Below are 18,431 nucleotides of genomic sequence, written 5' to 3'. Positions count from 1 at the left end.
ATTCGTGAAAACAGTAACTAGTTTGGTAACGTGGTAAATAGATACCTTAGCATTTTCATTAAGGCTCAAACCCCCACTTCCAGATATTAGTTTTTTAGGTTATAATTATTATTTTATCCACATGAAGTGGGTCTCTTTGGAAATCACACACTGTCACAATCTGGGAAGTTGTAGGCATAGTTAGGCAGGAAACGGGATGTGAAAAATTACGGACACTTCTAATGCCAGGAGGGTGGAGAAATGGCTGAGCCTTCTGGTGACCATGCTTTCGTAAAAGATTACAGTGACTGTGACCAGGGCATGGACCAGGGGATGCAGATCCAAAGTGATGAAGGAGGAGGGAAAAGGATAGGTTGTTGCAGATTTTCCAATTTATATGGCTGAGAATTCATGCAATGCTATCCAAACAAATCAATAGTTTTACCTCTAACTTACCTTACAGTTATGAGTAGGAATAGGCTATTACATATGACTTTTTGCAGTGCCAGTTGAGGATATGGGTGGAGCCAGTGGAAGAAGTAGGTGGAGCTGGGGAAAGTAGGTGTGGCCTCCAACAAACATTTGAGCACCTGGACTTCATTTTTTACAAATTAAGCACTGGGCAAGACCATTAAGAGGTGGTTCTCAAAGTCCCTTCGACACTGAAATCTTCTGTGACAGCAACCCTGGATTTGTTCAAGTCTCTGCACATGCGGGCGTAGTGGCCTCTGCACCCACACTTCCTACAGTCTTGCTTTGAGGCATAGCACCATTTTGAATAACTGGAATGATAAGTGCTACCACATCTAGAACACCTCTTAGCCTTGAGCGTTTTAGGGGCTTGGGATTTAGGAGCCAACAACGGCTTTCACTACTTTCCAGCTGCGGGCTGTAGGAGGCTCACGAAAGAGTTATGGACAGTTCAGGGTGGCCAGATAACGGAAAGGAGGGAGCGCAGAGGCATGCAGCAGCAGCTTCTCACCTCCAATTTGGATAAGCGGTGAGAGTGGTGCCCTCTTTATGCGAGTCGATAACTCATCAGCCTCATAATCAACACGGGTCACACTGTTGTGCTCGATGGTTTCACTACATGTGGCTGGCAAGCGTCGCCAAAAAAGGGATGACACGGACACAGGAAACGTTTGAATGTAGCATTATTCTTCCTAAAGCAGAGCGCACAGAGCGTGATCCCACCTTCGATAGCCACATTACCAACTGCTGTTGGTGGAATCCGCAACCGCAGCACAACAGAGGAATAGAACCCTAGGTATGTAATGTAGAGAAATGCAACAAGCACTGCTAAACTTTGATAAGCTCAGGACGAGGCTTTGACTGTAGGAGCTCATGGCATCCGGCGTATTTCTTGAACAATGAGCAAGACTCCACTTAAGACCTGTAGTCATGCATCGCTTGAAGTATTGGATTATGGCTTCCATGAGTCTGGAGAAACTCATCCCTGTAGCTTCCTCGATTAAGATAGACTTACTATGGTGGTTGAACCCATCTAAACTAGTAAGGAGATTTCCATCTCAACAAGATCCATTAGTAACAGTCACGATGGATTGCAGAGAGCAGGGCTTGGAAGCAAGATATCTTTACCTGTACAGAGTAAGTGGTCATGTCCGGAAAAGAACAAATTCCCAAACTGGAGAGAAATAACAGCGACCGATCAGGCTCTTTCTGGGGTATCAGGAACAAGTTCTTCATCAACATGTGATCATAAGAACAGACAACATGGTGGCCATGTGTAGTGGTGGACATGTGGCAGAATATTTCTGGTGAAAATAAGGTCAACCATAATGAAATTGCTGAGAGAGTAAAGGCAAAACAAGTCATGATGAAAACCGAATTCGATAAAAAATGTAACTTACATAGTAAGGATGTACTGGTTGGAGATTGGGTTTTGATCAAAAATCCAAACTTAGTAAAAAAGGGGGAATCTAAATGTTTTACTCTCGAACAGGTACTTAAAGTCAGTAAGGGGGCTGCTTTTGTGGGGAATAAAGGTTGGTGGAATAAAAGGCATCTAGTTAAAGTGTCTCCGCATCAAGCAGAGATCATACACGATAGTCACAAGAAGGTGGAGGATGATCCGGATTGTGAACAATGGTTGGACTCAGGGAAGGAAGCTGCGGGAATGGTTCCATCTATTGTTACACAAATTGTTGACCCGGGGGCAGACATTAACACTCAGCCTGTTCCCATCACATCATTCTATAATTCTAGTATCTGTACCTCAAGAGGTCGGATTGTGAAATTACCAAAGAAACTGGACGGTTTTATTAGATTTTAAGTATGATTAGGATATTACCTAGTGTAAATTTACACCATTTTGTATTTGTGTTATGTAAAGGGGGAAGGTGGTGTAGTGGTGGACATGTGGAGCATTGCGCGGTTAGCGCGCGATGCTTATGAATGTAAAGGTTATACTATTCATCGCGCGGTTAGCGCAATGACATTTTAGGAATGTTAAGTTGTATTCGGTAGCCTGTGTTCATTTGAATGTGGGCCTGACGCATGGAGCGTTCACTGGTGGGGATTCGATGTCGGTAACCCAGTTGCCGTTCGTTGACTGCCCTGGGAGGACGCTCCGTGTGTTGGGTAGAGTTTGCACTAATAAACTCGGAAGTCATTGCATAAAGACTGCATCCTTCTCATCTTTTCACCATGACATATGCATACAGGCAGGGTGGTACGAACTCTGCTGCCCTGAACCTAACAGCAACGAAGATTGGTCGCTTGGCAGAGAACCACCTTCTAGCCCTAAAAACTATACACATAAGAGGAAAGGACAGTGTTGAAGTAGACTGCCCAAGAAGGGTGTTTCTGTCCTCTCAGGGCCTCTACTCACGGCAAGAACCTTGGCAGAGATTTTTGTTAGAAGTTCAGAACCCTAACATTAGACATGTTTGCACCTCCTGAGAACAAACAAGTACACAACTGCTCATGCTTTCTAGGTCTGAAATCCTTGGGGAGGGGCTCTATATATTCCATGGCCTCAACAACTTCTCTTTGTCATTCCTTCTAGGTCTTTCTATGTTTAACCACCATAGTAAGTCGGTAGAGGATGTGGTCCGTCGGCTAGACTGCCGACTTTGGTGCTGGAAACCAGGGTTCGAGCCTCGGGGTCGCGTCCACATCTTGAGATTCTAAGCAAAACACTTAATCTCCCTGTGCCTGAATGTGTAATGTAAATACGGTGCTCGTGTAAAGCGCTCCAATACCTTCGGGTAGAGTTCGCGCTATATAAATAAGCAACAACAATAAACAAAAAAAAAGTCTGTCTTTGTAAGTTACCGCGATAAGTTTCTCCAGGCTCATGAAGGTCAGTCGAAAATACTTCAAGAGATGCAGGGCAGGAAATCTTAAGTGGAGTCTCTGCTAATCCTAATGACCCCAGTGACCTTAACTCACTGCTCGTCTTTATGTTAAAAAGTTAACTTTGGCGCTCCAACCTCTGCTTTCACCCCCATAGGCTCCATATAAATTGAAAGCAATCACAATCATATATGTAGTGTCCTGCGAGACACGTTCTAGTGTCTCACAGGAAGCTGTAACCCCAGCCACTCCCTCGAGGGCTGGACACACTGCACCCCCACACCCATCCATCACGGGTGCCACGAGTGACGTGGCCCCGTCAATAAAAGGGCCCGAGTGCACGTGCTCGTGGCCAGTTGCTACCCGATATATCCATGTGTCTGTGTCACTCCTTCATATTCATGTGGGCCTGAGGCCCAACATTACACTGGCGACGAGGCGGGTTGCCTACCCCGCATGACCGCTGGCCTACCCGTCATAACTTCGTGTGGGGGGGGGGGGGGGGGGGGAGGACACTAGCCCAGAAGACGGCACCCCACAGCGATGCCTACGGCCACCAGTGACTGCCGCAGTGACCGCGCGCGACACCGCTCCCCACAGCCCACGGAGCGTCCTCCAGAGTGCAGCCGTGCCCTCATCCCCACTGAGGCGGGAGTGATGTAGGAAAGGACGGACTGGCGACCCCAGTGAAGGTGGGAACACCGCTAACCAGCGTGCCTGCAGGGCCCAGTGACCCGCAAGTGAATCCCCGCTTTACCTTCTTTCATCGGTGCAGCTGCCACCTACTCTGCGCCGCCACATTGCATGAGCAATGAGAGGACATGCTAATGCTGCCCCGACACGGCAAGCGAGGCCACAGCTCCCGGCGAAATGTGATTAGCCCACCCCAAGCGGTGAAAGGTGCCCACACCGGCAGCCCCAGTCCCGTCCTGCCTGCCGGTTCACCCACGGAAGAAAAAAACACAAGCCACTCACTACAAAGATCGCCGCATAGCAACCGCTGGAATCCAGTGAGAGCGCCGACCTCCGTAGGGACAGGGAGGAGCGCTGCGTGGCCTTGGGCGGCTGCCCAGCGCCGTGCTGCCTCCCACGGAGCAGAGAGCGCAGCCCCTGTTTGGCGCCATCCGAGGAATGGAGAATCCTGCCTTGCGCTGAACCTGCATGGCCAAGAGAACCGTGAGTAAGGCGACTCGCACGCAGTTGCCTCAGCGCCACCTGCTGGTCACTCTCCGCGCCAGCGTCCCCACCGATACTCGCAGTTTGTACTCGGAGGACAAACTGCTATAGCCCGCGAGGTCGCCCAGCATCACAACACACAATAAAGGCAAGGAGGGACCCTGAAGCCCCGAGGCCACGTCCCTGCCACAACACACGCACACAATCAGCAGATAGCTGCTCACCCGCCAAAGCACAAGAGCCGCCACCACGCCAATCGATCCCTTGCCCGTGCGTGTCCGGACTCCAGCTCCAGGCCGACAGCGTTGCCAGGACACATAGCTGCTCCCCTGCCAAAGCACAAGAGCCGCCACCGCGCTCACTGCATCCAAATCAAAGTAACACACCACAAGGGAAAAGCACACAATGGTATACAGTCGGCAGTGGTCTTTCAGCTTCCAACGCTACACCACTCACCTGAAAACGTCCTGTGAGGCAGCCCTGAACAGAAACAGCATCAGGAACGGACCGGAGCCGTCCCAGACTGCAAGCAGCCCCCGCGTCTGCATCCCCACTCCAGAACCATTTCCAGCTCGGGGCAAGAGGCTGCCACGATCGAGACAATCAACTTACAGCACAGTGCCACCCAGTGGCCACCCGTGGTACTGCAGCCACATCACTCGTAATACACTACAGAGGAATGCCTGCAATAACGGGATGAGAACTTTGTCAAGCAAGGAAAAGTCCGAACCCCGTCTTAACAGGCGGACTGGCACTGATGGGCCCCATGCCCAGTGGTAAAGCTAAGTAGTGATAAATAACTAAGTCCACACTGGCACAAGGAGCAGCCACGTCATCCTAGCCCAAAGGAAACCACGCACTGCCCCCAGCTCCCACAAGGTGACCAAGGACAGACAGAAAGCATCTTGCAAGGACTGGGGCTCACCAACACTGCGCATGGCCCCACACCTGCGTCATCACCCCGGCATGGTTTCGCGGGGGCAGCAAACAGCCATCCAGCACTTAAAGGGACATCCTCTGTGCATCACTCGTTTCACTCACACACGCTCTCTGAAACTCAGGACAAGAAGGACAGCAAGCAGGCCCCCACTACCACAGAGGAGATGCATGAAAGTCTTGTGCCAACCGTCATCCTAGAAGAAGATGCCACAATGACAGCAGCACCGCCCTTGCTCAATAGGAACCGAGGCTGCAAAGCACAACCGGCACCAGAACTGATTGCACCCAGCTACCCTGCAAGAGAAGGGTGCATGAGAGGCCCACAGCGTCTGTCCCTATGCAGCAAGATGGCAAGTCCCGAAAGAGGCACAAGAAGACTGGGTGCATTGCGCGCCGCCCCAATGGGCTGCCTAGACTTTCAAAGGCGACAGATGGTGGCACATCACCAAGGGCCCCCAGGAAACCCAAAACTTCTCCAGCCTAAGCAAGCGCTGACCAAACTCAAGCAGCAACACGAAAGAAAACCACCACTAGCAAGAGCGGATGACCAACCAAGACACCAATGTCTCCAGAGCGCTGTCCCCATTGACAGCACAAGAGCAGACTGGTGCAGTGCACACACCGCACGTGGCTGCCCAACGCCACGGCCGGAGAAGAAATCGCATCACTCGCTCCTATGGACGTACAGACACTTGGCGTGCCTGAGAAAGAGCCCAAGGCGAAGACGAAGCGCACTAGGTCAGAAGTACGCAGAAAGCCGCGCCACCGAACCTGACAGCAGGGGCAGGCGCCCGGGAGACAGACACATCTCCACAGAGAAACACAGCTGAATGCAGCACAGAGAGCGACCATGTCCCCACTGCATCAGCGAAGCCCCGCAGTGGGCTGCAAGCAACACAGGGTCCTCCTCAACACTGCCTCAGGATGGAGTCGGCGGTGACCCACGACAGGCAAGAAAGGAGTCGCACCCGCAGCAGCCCGAAAGCGTCACAGTGTCCATGACACAGTGTCCTCCTCAACACAGCCTCAAGATGGAGTCGGCAGTGACCCACGACAGGCAAGGAAGGAGTCGCACACTCCACGTGGCGGCCGCCACAGCAACAGGCGCGCCAACGCCAGCGACACGCGACTGGACGTCACGTCGCCCAGCAAGCAAGGAGCGCGCCGGCGCGAAGGCAGAAGCTGGCGCCATGACAGCGTCGCCTCGAGGTCCAAGCGCAACGCCCTCAAAGAAAGAAGAGTGACAGCCCTGTCACCCTGAAAACCAGATAAACACAGGTGGGCTACACAGACGAGCAAAGGGAGAAGACCGAAGACTCACAGCAAGCCAAGAGCACACCCTGACACACCAGACAGCCACCAAGGCGGACCGACGTCCCTGGATACAGCTCCACAGGTGAACCGAACATAAGCCGCAGCAAGCGCAAACCGCATCTCATCCCCACGCTTCCCCAGGCGACCGTCCATCCCCAAGCCACCAAGGCGGACCGACGTCCCTGGATACAGCTCCACAGGTGAACCAAACGTAAACCGCAGCAAGCGCAAACCGCGTCTCATCCCCACGCTTCCCCAGGCGACTGTCCATCCCCAAGCGTCAGCAGTCTAAGTCAAGTGGCATCCCTGCTCCTGTCCGCGGATGCCACGGGTGAAGATCAGCTCTGAGTGTCCGTCCTCACACCGCCTCACGATGGAGTCAGCAGTGGCCCCAAGCCAGGCAAGAGAGGATCAACACACTCTACGTGTTAAACCGCCACGGACACTCAACATCAGCAAGGTGGAGGCACGTGGCTGCCCAGGTCCATCCTGACATCCGAACACTCTCAACAAGCCACCACCACCTGTCATTCTGACTCACCATATGGCTGGCAGCCATCACCACACCAGCCATCAACACATGCATCAAGCACCACTCTCCGAGTACCGATGGACTGGAGTCCGAAACCGTTGCCGCACAAGCCGACTAAACGAAATCAGAAGCTACCTGTGAACCTGGCCTACACCGGAACAGCGACAGCAAGTGCAAGTCTTGACCAAGACTCATCCACCCGTGAGGGTTGTGCGGGCGACCAAGCAACGGCTCCTCGGCGGTCCTGCAGCTGCCCCAAATGGCACACAAGCAGCGGCTTCAGCGCAGCCTTCCTACAGTCCCGCAGCAACCCCGACGACGGGCCTCCCAGGGCGGGAGAGGGAGGAGAGACATTGCCCCACCGTCAGGGTACCGGTCACAGCCAAGCGGTTCAACAGGGACAGTCGGTCCAGCAACACTTTTGTGAATCCTCATGTGAGACTCCATCCATGGTCACGACGCAGCACACTAAAAGGAACTGTTAGAACCCACCACAGACCATCACCGACGTCAGTCAGCGAACAGACGGTATGCAGCGGACGTCTCCAAGCCAGCGGTCGTGTCCTGAGTCCCTCAGGTTAAACTACGGGTGCCCGCTGAGAAGGTCCTGCTGCAAGCCAAGTTCACCAGCCCACGTCTGATGTTGTCCTGCCACCTGACTCGAGAAGCTGGTGGACCCGGTGGTATTCAATCAACTGTGTGTTTCTTCCCCACAGGTTGGACTGACACTTTGCTTGTCCTTCAATAAAGTTGGGGAGGAATGTAGTGTCCTGCGAGACACGTTCTAGTGTCTCACAGGAAGCTGTAACCCCAGCCACTCCCTCGAGGGCTGGACACACTGCACCCCCACACCCATCCATCACGGGTGCCACGAGTGACGTGGCCCCGTCAATAAAAGGGCCCGAGTGCACGTGCTCGTGGCCAGTTGCTACCCGATATATCCATGTGTCTGTGTCACTCCTTCATATTCATGTGGGCCTGAGGCCCAACCAGGCGCGGAACACCCATAGGACTCAAAGGGCTTCAGCCCCCCCCCCCCCCCCCCTTCCCGTCTTGTGTGGCAGCCCGGGATGAGACACCTTCCCGGGCAAAAAAGCAGCCGCACCCGAGCACTTTACAGGTCTTTAAAAGACCATTTGCATGTTAATGAGGCCTTGCTGTTGTTTCACCCCTTCTAAGAGCCCCTGCAGCTCCACTCTGCCTATTGCTTAAAGTTCAGCCCCACCCGAAATTTGGCTCTAGTTGCGCCTCTGGGCCCAACATTACAATATACACCAATTATTAACTCCGCAGGCCAACACTCACCTTCTCTGACATCTCTGGAGATTGGCGCTTTGCTGAGGAAATGATGGTTCAGCGACTTGCCTGCAAATAAACAGACAGCTAATAAGGCAAAATCACCCGGGAACCCCAAGTCTGACACAACAGAATTCCCTGAAAAGCGATTAAGCAGGCGGACCATGCCTGAATCTCAAACGCATGCGCTACATGAAATACTGATTACGAACGCTTGCGCACAGCGTAATACGTGGGCACGATATGTTGTGGTGTACTACTCTTTCAGACATGCGCGCTAACATATATATAATGACTCCTTTACGCCTGCGCACAAGGTAAGATACTACTCACATTGCCATACACAAACCAAAATTAGGCGACAGATCTCCGAAATGTAATTGTGAAGCGCTCCAATACCTTCGGGTCGAGTTCGCGCTATATAAATATGCAACAACAAAAAAAAGAACCTAAACTCGAAACTCTGGTGAAGTATCAAATAACTGTTTAACCAAAATGGAACTTACAAAAATCTATAAACAGCGATTTAATAAAATCAGTGGAAAACAATTGTAGCTGACGACAACTGAATCACTTTTGGGCCGACTCTCAAGACAGACCCATTAGCGGCCGCAACAACTGTTAATACACGTGTCGTGACGGGCTGTCACGGATTCTGAGCATGCGCAACTCTCGGTGACCTTTATCTCGGTATCTGGGCATGCGTAGTGCTATGAAAATGGGGCATACTACGAGTCTGTGCTCTCCCTTCCCTCTTCCGGTCTGTTGTACAGAGTCCGGACCTTAGAAACCATCACTGGGGAAGGAAGCACCTTAAAAAAAAATGCCACGTGAGGTGAGTTTACCTCCCCAAATCACGAAATTGTAAATTGTAAAGGGAATTCAGTGGTAGCGTTAGACAAAATACACTTTTATTTTTAATAAAGAGTCATCATTACTTTATGTTGCTTGGATAATACCTCAGTTTAGCTAATAAGCATTAAGTTGCGATCATTCAATACCAGATTAGCCTTTTCCTTGGACAGTTGAAACTAAGGGATTTTCGGTCATACTGACTTGCCGAGTTTTGAACATTGAAGTTCACCTTTGGTGTGACCAGTTCAGTGTCGAAGCACAGACAGGGGAGAGGAAGGATGTGGATAAGACTGTCGACTTTGGAGCTGGGAAACCAAGATTCGGGCATCAGGGTTGACTCTTTTTTGTTTGTTGCATGTTTATATAGCGCGAACTCGATCCGAAGGTATTGGAGCGCTTTACAGGAGCACCGTATTTAAATTACACATGCAGGTATGGAGAGATTAAAGTGATTTGCCCAGAATCACAGGATGTGGACGCGACCCCGAGGCTCGAACCCTGGTTTCCAGCACCAAAGTCGGCAGTCTAGCCGACGGACCCACATCCTCTCCACACCCTTGTGTAACATAACTTGCAAGTGTGCTGCTGCAAGGTCTGATATCACAAATGTAAAAACATAAATGTTCCTATCTGTTAGGAGCTCAGAGAATGTGCTATCAGCAAGCAAAGAGAAAGTGACAAAAATGCAGCACACTGCCCTGTGAGAGCAGGTTACTGGCAGTGCATACTTCGAGTCTCACAAGGCCAGTCCTTGTTGACAGAAGCCATAGCTGCCAAGGTTTCAGAGTGCTTATGTGTGACATTTTCATAATTTCAATGTAATTATGAGTGGCATTCAACGACTTTGAATGACACAAACTCGCGAGCAAAAATAAAGCAATGAAGACAAGGGAAACTTATGAATATCAGAAATTACACCCATTTGAGCAACACAAAACTCGAAGATATCTTAAAACTGCTGCAAATCACCAGAAACATAGCTGCCAAGTTTACAGACTGCTTAAGTGTGACATTTTGGTGGTGTCAGTGTGCATATGAGCAGGGCCACTGGACTTATGTGATTGTGCTGGTATGTTCGCATAATTGTAGATTTGCCGCATTTGCCACATAATCCATCATCTGCTGCATAATCTGCAGATTTAAAAAAAACTTTGTTTCTACCTCAAACTGTTCAAAAGTTAGTAAAAGCACAACAACACATGTTGCTGAGCAGTGGAAGGCCCTTTGCAAAGGTTGACTGGTCAACTTTATATAGTTTATTGCTTTAGTTGGGTGTTAAGATGGTACTAATGAGGCACAACAAATGCCCATACACTGTTAACAAGCCTGAAAATGACAAAATACTGAAGTAGTACCATCACAAAATGTGCTGCATAAGCAGAATAATTTGCCTTTTCTTGCCTCATAATTTACTATACCCTGCCGCATAATTTGACCCTCCCCTGCCACATAATTCCAGTGGACCTGCATATGAGTGAAATTCTACTGTCAAATGAGCAACACTGAATGATACTTTCTTGCAAGTAAATGTATGCAGTAATTAACCATTACTAAGATCTGTGAACGGGCTACTGGTCTTCGTAGTTTCTGATTGCTCCTGTTCTCTATTCAAACTGCTTTCATTTGCAGCCTTTCACCATTAGCCACCGGCCCCCCCCCCTTTTTCTACGCATCTTTTTGAAAACCTTATTCTGCATATATTGCATCATCTCTTTCCTCATCTTCTTATTTTTCACTGTGTCCTGCAAGCACTGGGTGTATGGCCCCCTTCACCACGCACCTACCCACCCTCTTTTTCCTCACATTCAAACACACTTTTCTTTTTATGCCATCAGGGCTGTATCAAACGTGGGAGTGGCTCTATTACCTTGAGTCAACCAAAGTCTTCTTTTTGCCCACAATAACAGGTTTACACAGCAGCTTCAGAGCAGGGTGGCAGGTCCCGGCAGAGGCGATCTGTCTGAGATCTGATCCAGAGATAGCGCTGTGTATAACCCTGCCACACACATACACAACAGCCTACGGGAGCACGAGCAGCATGAAAAATAAAAGATTACGGAATTTAAACAATAATGTAACAAATGCATAATTATGGAGTGCAACATTCAGTAAAACGTGGCATTATTGCTAAACCAAGTTACCTAGAGGCAGAGTGCTGCTGGTGGATTCACGTTTGTTCAGACATGACGGTCACATCCTTTGACCTGCTCTCGCTCCAGAATCCAGAGGGCGCGGAGAAGGGGACACCCAACCCCACTCTCATGTCACTGACCACGGTAGATAAATTAACTGCAGTTACGACGGATCCTCCACGTGAGGCTGGGTGAGCTTGGCGCTTAATAGTTTGTGATTGAGGAAGACCCCTCTGACACAATAACCAGCCTGCAGCCTGAGAAATGAAACCGGGGCACACGTGAATCTCCGAGGGGCGGGGCGAGACATCAGAGCACAATTTATTTTTGCCACGCACCACTGAAACAATGTTTCTGATTGAAATCTTAAACTTGCAGGGGTCACCATGACAACAAGAGAGTGCCTCTGTAACAGAATATTAAGCTGTAAATAGCACAGGAATAAAAAATTAGCTAGCATTCGCGCCAAGAATTTTCAATTCTATTAAGGACACGGAGGCGAGGATTATGCTTCTCTTTCTTATTTGATTGCTACTCACAGCAGCCAATGAAAACTTATCTTATGTAAAACAAACTACATTTCCCATGATGCATGCACCACATCACTTCCTGCAGAGCCCCATAAGAGCCAGTAATACCGGAACCAGTCCTCTTTCTTTGCTCCGAACATTAAAGTCCAATAATTATAACAAAAGTTCAACAACAGCTTCCAACGTGGAAGAACCAGACCAGCTGAGAGGAACGTCAACTTCAAGCAGGATTACGACTAATCCAGCTTCTTTTCGGATCCTGAAAAAAGCAGAGATAGAACAACCTGTAACTTCTGTATAACCAGAATATGTATGCAAACGGGTGGGCAATAATTACAATACTGTAATTTAACCGGGTGGGATAATCCTCGCCTCCGTGTCCTTAATAGAATTGAAAATTCTTGGCGCGAATGCTAGCTAATTTTTTATTTTATTACAGGACCGGAGGCTTCGTATTATGCTAGTTTAATGCTGATTAAAAACTACAGAGGATATGTCACCCACCGGTTTATAATAAAACTGTTTAAATGTTGACTCAGAAGACCAATCTGCAGAATGCATGATATCCTGCACAGTAGAACCCAACATGAAGGTCTTAGAGGCCATAGCGCCTCGAACAGACTGTGCACCAAAGACCTGATTATCAACACCTGCTTCCTGCATAACATTTTTTAACCATCTGGCTATAGTAGCCGCAGTAACAGGTTTGTACAGTTTCTGCAGAGCAATCAACAATTGTACCACACCATCAGGCCTGGTAGACCTGGTACATTCTTCATAAACCTTAAGGCATTGGACCACACAAAGTTTAGCATTGTCAGGAAAAGCATGATAGTCTACACTGTGTGACATGGTTTTAGTTCTAGACGTAATATTAAACGAAACTCCCTCCGGAGTAAATACTCTACCTGTAATATCAAGAGCCTTAACATCCGAAGAACGTCTACAAGCCGCTAGGCATAGCAACATGTCCAGTTTGGCCAATAATTATTCCTGGACAACATATTGTTGTTGGGCCATCTGTTAAACAGGGAAGGAACCAGCGAGACATCCCACAAGGAAGAATATTTTGGTTTGGGTGGATTAGCTACTCTGATACCCTTTAGGAGTTTGCATATTAAAGGGTGCATCCCGACAGGTTTGCCCTCGATCTGAGAGTGGCCCGCCGATATGGCTGAATGGAAATTATTAACAGAGCGATACGCTAAACCTTCAGACGCTTTTTCGGACAGGAAGTTTACAATAAAGGGTAATTCCGCCCCCACGGGATCCACATGCTGTCCCATGCACCAACAAACCCAGCATCCCCGGGCTGAAGAATATCTCTTCCTGGTAGAGGGGGCCCACGCTTGGTTGATGAAGCCTGAAGCTTGTTCCGAAAACCCTGGCATTCGCCAACGCTGCCTGAAAGTCTCCAGGCCATCAGAGACAGATGCCGCGATAGAACCATCGGGTGCTTCTCTCCATGAGGGCCCTGGAGCATTGTTGAGGACCATGGGATCCTCCTGGGGAAGTCGCAACTCTCCTCCAGCAACAACGGGAACCAAGGCTGCGACTTCCACAAGGGAGTCACTAATATCACCTCCGCTTTCTGGCGTATCACCTGAGTGAACACGCGAGGAATGAGAATGAAGGGTGGAAACGCATAATTCAAAGTCTGAGTCCACTCCTGTGCAAAGGCATCCGTCGCCAGAGCCAATGGGTCCGGCCTCCAGCTGAAAACTTTGTCATTTGACGATTCAGCCTGGAGGCAAACAGGTCGATCTCGCAAAACCCCCATATCTCCTGCAACCACTGGACCACCCGTGGGAGGAGTTGCCAGTCGCTGTAGTCCTTGAGGTGGCGTGAGTTCCAATCCGCCACTACATTGGACTGACCCGGAATGTATTCGGCTATGACCGAAATCTGATGACTCAGGCAATAATGCCAAAAGTCCTTCGCTATCTCTACCAGCATTGAGGACCTCGTGCCCCCCAGTTTGTTGCTGTACCGTACCGCCGATATGTTGTCCATCCGAAGAAGGATGCAACATGAGAGCTGTCTGGGAGATAGGGTCCTGATTGCAAATAACCCTGCAAGGAGTTCTAGACAATTTATGTGAAGATTTAACTCTTCTAGGGACCAACGTCCCCCTGTGGAAATATTTCCGCAGCGCGCTCCCCAACCCCAACGGCTGGCGTCGGATTCTATGACCACTTCCGGTAGGGAGCCGAAAATTGCTCTGCTGTTCCACGCTTCCACGTGGGCAAGCCACCACTGTATCTCCTTCCGCACTTCCGGGGAAAGAGGGACTAAGTCCGTGTAGGAAAGACCCTTTTGCAAGTGTTGAAGGGCCCTGTAGTGTAGGGGTCCCGGAAATATTGCTTGAATGGACGACGCAAGAAGTCCCACTATCCGGGCAATCACCCTGAGAGAAACCATTTGTTTGGTTAGGAGGGAGCGAAGCTCCTTTTTAAAATCCCGTATAGTTTGGAACGTGGAAGACTGAGCTGGGCCGTCTGAGAGTTTATGACGAACCCCAGAAAATCTATCGTCTGCGTGGGGCACAGAACCTATTTTGGTTTGTTGATCACAAACCCCAGGTTCTGCAAGATACGAATGGTCATGCGCAAATGCTGAACCGCCAATGTCTGAGACTGCGCCATGATGAGCATGTCGTCTAAATAGACAATCATGCGAACCCCTTGTTCCCTGAGGTAAGCTACTACAGGTTTCAGAACCTTGGTGAAGCACCACGGTGCTGAGGAAAGTCCGAAAGGAAGGACCAAATATTTGTACCACCGGTTCCGCCATTGAAATTGAAGGAATCTGCGATGGGGGCGAAATATGGGAATGGACAGATAGGCGTCCTTCAGGTCCAGACCGACCAACCAGTCACCCTCCTTCAGTAGGTCTGCCAACAGATGGATGCCCTCCATCTTGAAGTGCTTGTAAGTCATGTACTGGTTGAAATCCTTCAAATTGAGTACCAACCTGTAACTACCGCCTTTCTTCTGTACCAGAAAAATATTGCTGCAGAAACCGCGAGGGCCCTTGTCGCAAGGAGCTATCGCGTGTTTCTGCAGCAATCCTTCTATTTCTGAATCTATGAAATCGCACTCTAGTCGGGAAAAAGAAAGCTGTCTGGGCCGATGAACCTGAGAAGGAGTCTGGAAGAAATCTAGATGAAACCCCTGAACTGTCTGCAAAACCCAGGCATCCCGCGATAGTTGAATCCAATTGTGATAAAACTGCTGAATACGTCTCCCCAATGGAAGAAGAATAAGTCTGGAGCGCTCACCTGAAGACTCGGTGTTCTGGAATCCTCCCCGATAGGAGCCCTTGTTAAAGCGTCGCCCTGGTGGGGTAGATGGTGCCGCCGCGGGTAGAGTCCCACTCTCCCCTGCCGCGACCGAAGTCTCCTTGCTGAGGACCTTGGGAGAATTGACAGCCAAACGAGCGTCCCTGGCCTCGTCCGGCCCTGTTGAAAACCCCAGCTTGAAATACACGTTTGATTCCTGCCTGTGCTTTATCCAGGGTCGTGAAAGTGCCCACGTATTTCACCACATCCTTGACGAAACGGTCGCCAAAGAGGTTTCCGTCCGCCAATGGGCCAGGCTCTGCCGCCGCCAATTCCGTTAGATTAGAGTCCATGCGCATCAGAATGGACTTTCGGCGCTCCGTGGAAATTGCGCAGTTGGCATTACCTAAGAGGCAGATGGCCCGCTGGGTCCAGCCCGCCAACACATGGGAATCAATAGTGGTTCCCGATTCCTGCGCCTCCAGAGCCATCTCCAAGATCTTGGCCAAGGGACCGACCACATCAAGAAGTTTGTCTTGACATCCTCGCCAGGCGCGATCTATACCCTTCTTAGGGTCCTTGGCAAACTTTTTAAGGAAAGTTAGTAGACTAGGGTCAATTTCAGGTGTTTCAGCCACCTTGTCCGAAAGATCCGGTCGGGGACATTCAGACCTCAGACTGTTGCGCACCTCCTTGTCAAAACTTTTGCGCAAATTCTCATGCAGGTACGCCGCCACCTCTGGGGCGTGTAGCCAATCAGAGGACCTAGGATGAACAATGTCCGAGGGGTTGAACGTGAAAGGCGTAGGGGTCGTCTGTGGAGTTTCCACATTCTTAGCCTTCCTAGATTTCTTCTTGGGAGGGGAATCATCTGGGGTGTCCGATGAGGTGGAACCAGGTTCCGAGTCGGTATCCTGAACCCTCTCTCTCTCCGTCTCAGGACGCGGAAGTGAAGAATAAGAGGCAGAATGAGGCCAAGGCTTAGGCTGTGGGCCTTCTGCCGGAGCCCCTGCCGGGGTAGTGAAGCCATGATGCTTCGCGAACCTCTCCAATTGCCTAGTAATAGGCTTCAACGCAGTCGCCAATGCCTGCTGTACAGTTTCCGGAACTGCCTTCTCCAGGGCCTTGTTGACCGACTCCTGCACGGAAGCGTCCAGGGCCTCAACAATATTTTCCTCGATGGAAGGTGTACCTACTTCCTCCTCATATAAGGTGTCATCCTCCTCATAGTGCACCCAATTTTCCATTGTGGAGCCAAATTTATAAACGTACTTGCTCATAAAGGCAGCAGTAAGGAGGAGTAATGGGGGGGAGCCAACCCACAGCACAACAGTACAGGTACCTAGCTCCTCAGCAGCAGCTGTGTCCCAATTATTACAGCCCACAGGGCGTAGTGGAGCCAAAAAGAGCAGAAAAATCCAAGGAGGTGTGCTCCCTCCAGGCCCAGGTCGTTTTTGCAGCCAGCAAGGCGTCAAACAATGCTCTCTGTGGAAATCCGAGCTCACAATGAGAAGAAACGAAAGAAAACGATAGAAAAACGGGCTGTAACAACGTGTGTAACCCAAATCCTACCAAAATAGCCCAATTGGGCTACGCTCGTGGAAACTTAAACGAAAGCAAAAGTGACTGGCTCCAAGCGCACCGGCATATGAGGGGAGCCTTCGCGCTGATTTAAATCGGTAATTTTACCCGCCGAAGGCAGGGCGGTACCTGCACACACTCCCTGTTGAAGCGCTGACCGCGTTGGGAGACCAACGATGCGGCCGAGCGCCGCCCTTCGCACGTCGATCAGCGCGCAACCAAATCCTCGGGGAAGACCCCGTTCCACACACGCGCTCCCAGCGGGAGCCCCGCAGCGCCAAGGGCGCGGAATGCAAGCCGCCTGACGGCGTTAACCAAGGCAATGATTAAGGCATATATTTATACAGAGCAAAGCGGCGTTCAGTTACGCGTTACGATTAAACACAAAGCGCCGCTTGAGCAGTCATAAATCACAACATCAAAATAATGCAATGCTAGCGATATAGATATCAAGAAAGCTCTGTGCAACTTAACTCTCTGCGTGAGCAGCAAAGAAAGAGGACTGGTTCCGGTATTACTGGCTCTTATGGGGCTCTGCAGGAAGTGACGTGGTGCATGCATCATGGGAAATGTAGTTTGTTACATAAGATAAGTTTTCATTGGCTGCTGTGAGTAGCAATAAATAAGAAAGAGAAGCATAATACGAAGCCTCCGGTCCTGTAATAGAATTGCCCATGCAGGTGGCTTTTATTTGGCGATGGAGCACCTCATGATCTCCCAGTGTATCAGGGAGCTTTGTAAATGCGTGACTAATGCATTTGAGTGCTGTGATGTGGCCACCAGCACAAAAATGCGTTTGTATCACGCCTGATGCGTGGTACTTGGCAGGGCTGAGAAGCCCATCGAAGATTCGGGTTTTTGCTAGCAGGAATCGGGAGGCAGGAGACTAGCCTTGAAATCGTCAGTCTCCCGCCTGAATTAGGAGGGTTGACATCTATGTATGAGCTGAGTCACCTTAGGTGTCTGTGTGTTGGGGTTAATGGGTAGGAAAAAAGTAAACAGGTGAGTGGTTGTGTTGTGTGCGTTATGGGGATGTAAATGCTAAGAGGTAATTGTAATATAGAGTAAAAAGAGGGTGTTAAGGTGGAAGCAGATGAGGTACGGGACATGCAGGATTTCAGAAAGTTGTGGGGACAAAAACACAGCACAATTGTCTAACGGAGACTACAGAGGAAAGGTGTGTGTAGGAAAGAATGGGAGTCATTGAGTTACTCCGAAGACTACCACCCCTTCCACAGACCTTAGTAATACAGTGCCATATTTCCAAGATTGAAACATTTTCAATTCTAACTATTCACAACAAAATCATTGTTGTTTCTCTTTTATCTGGTACTGCCAGAAAGCATTAGTAAAGCCAATATGTGGTGCTTGTTTTAGATGCCTTTCTGTTACATGTGATTTGTCTGGATACAACAAAAGAAAGCTCAGAGAAAGGCACCAAAATACTGGTCAGGTAGTGCACTATATGACATACATGATTTTAGTTTACTTATTTTAAG

At 49.7% G+C, this 18,431-nt stretch overlaps 2 protein-coding genes across 6 annotated transcripts in view; one reads left to right on the top strand and one right to left on the bottom strand.

The window, feature by feature from the left end:
* LOC146856173 (zinc finger protein 14 homolog) overlaps positions 1-8,747 on the bottom strand; it is a 93,940-nt gene extending 85,193 nt beyond the window's left edge. Inside the window, exon 1 of one of the 3 annotated variants that reach the window (XM_085654230.1) lies at positions 8,564-8,747. In XM_085654230.1, the coding sequence (XP_085510356.1) occupies positions 8,564-8,720 (157 nt within the window). In that variant the 5' untranslated portion in view covers positions 8,721-8,747. The remainder of the gene's footprint in view (positions 1-8,563) is intronic. The other 2 variants (XM_085654232.1, XM_085654231.1) reach the window with 2 other exon arrangements.
* A 516-nt stretch (positions 8,748-9,263) lies between these two features.
* LOC146856172 (uncharacterized) overlaps positions 9,264-18,431 on the top strand; it is a 91,503-nt gene continuing 82,335 nt past the window's right edge. Inside the window, exon 1 of one of the 3 annotated variants that reach the window (XM_085654226.1) lies at positions 9,264-9,389. In XM_085654226.1, the coding sequence (XP_085510352.1) occupies positions 9,378-9,389 (12 nt within the window). In that variant the 5' untranslated portion in view covers positions 9,264-9,377. The remainder of the gene's footprint in view (positions 9,390-18,431) is intronic. The other 2 variants (XM_085654229.1, XM_085654227.1) reach the window with 2 other exon arrangements.

Source organism: Triturus cristatus, chromosome 4_1 (genome assembly GCF_964204655.1).
Source record: "Triturus cristatus chromosome 4_1, aTriCri1.1, whole genome shotgun sequence".
In the NCBI taxonomy this organism is placed as follows: domain Eukaryota; kingdom Metazoa; phylum Chordata; class Amphibia; order Caudata; family Salamandridae; genus Triturus; species Triturus cristatus.
The sequence above is the reverse complement of the archived record's forward strand: the minus strand, read 5'-3'. Positions and strand labels throughout refer to the sequence as shown.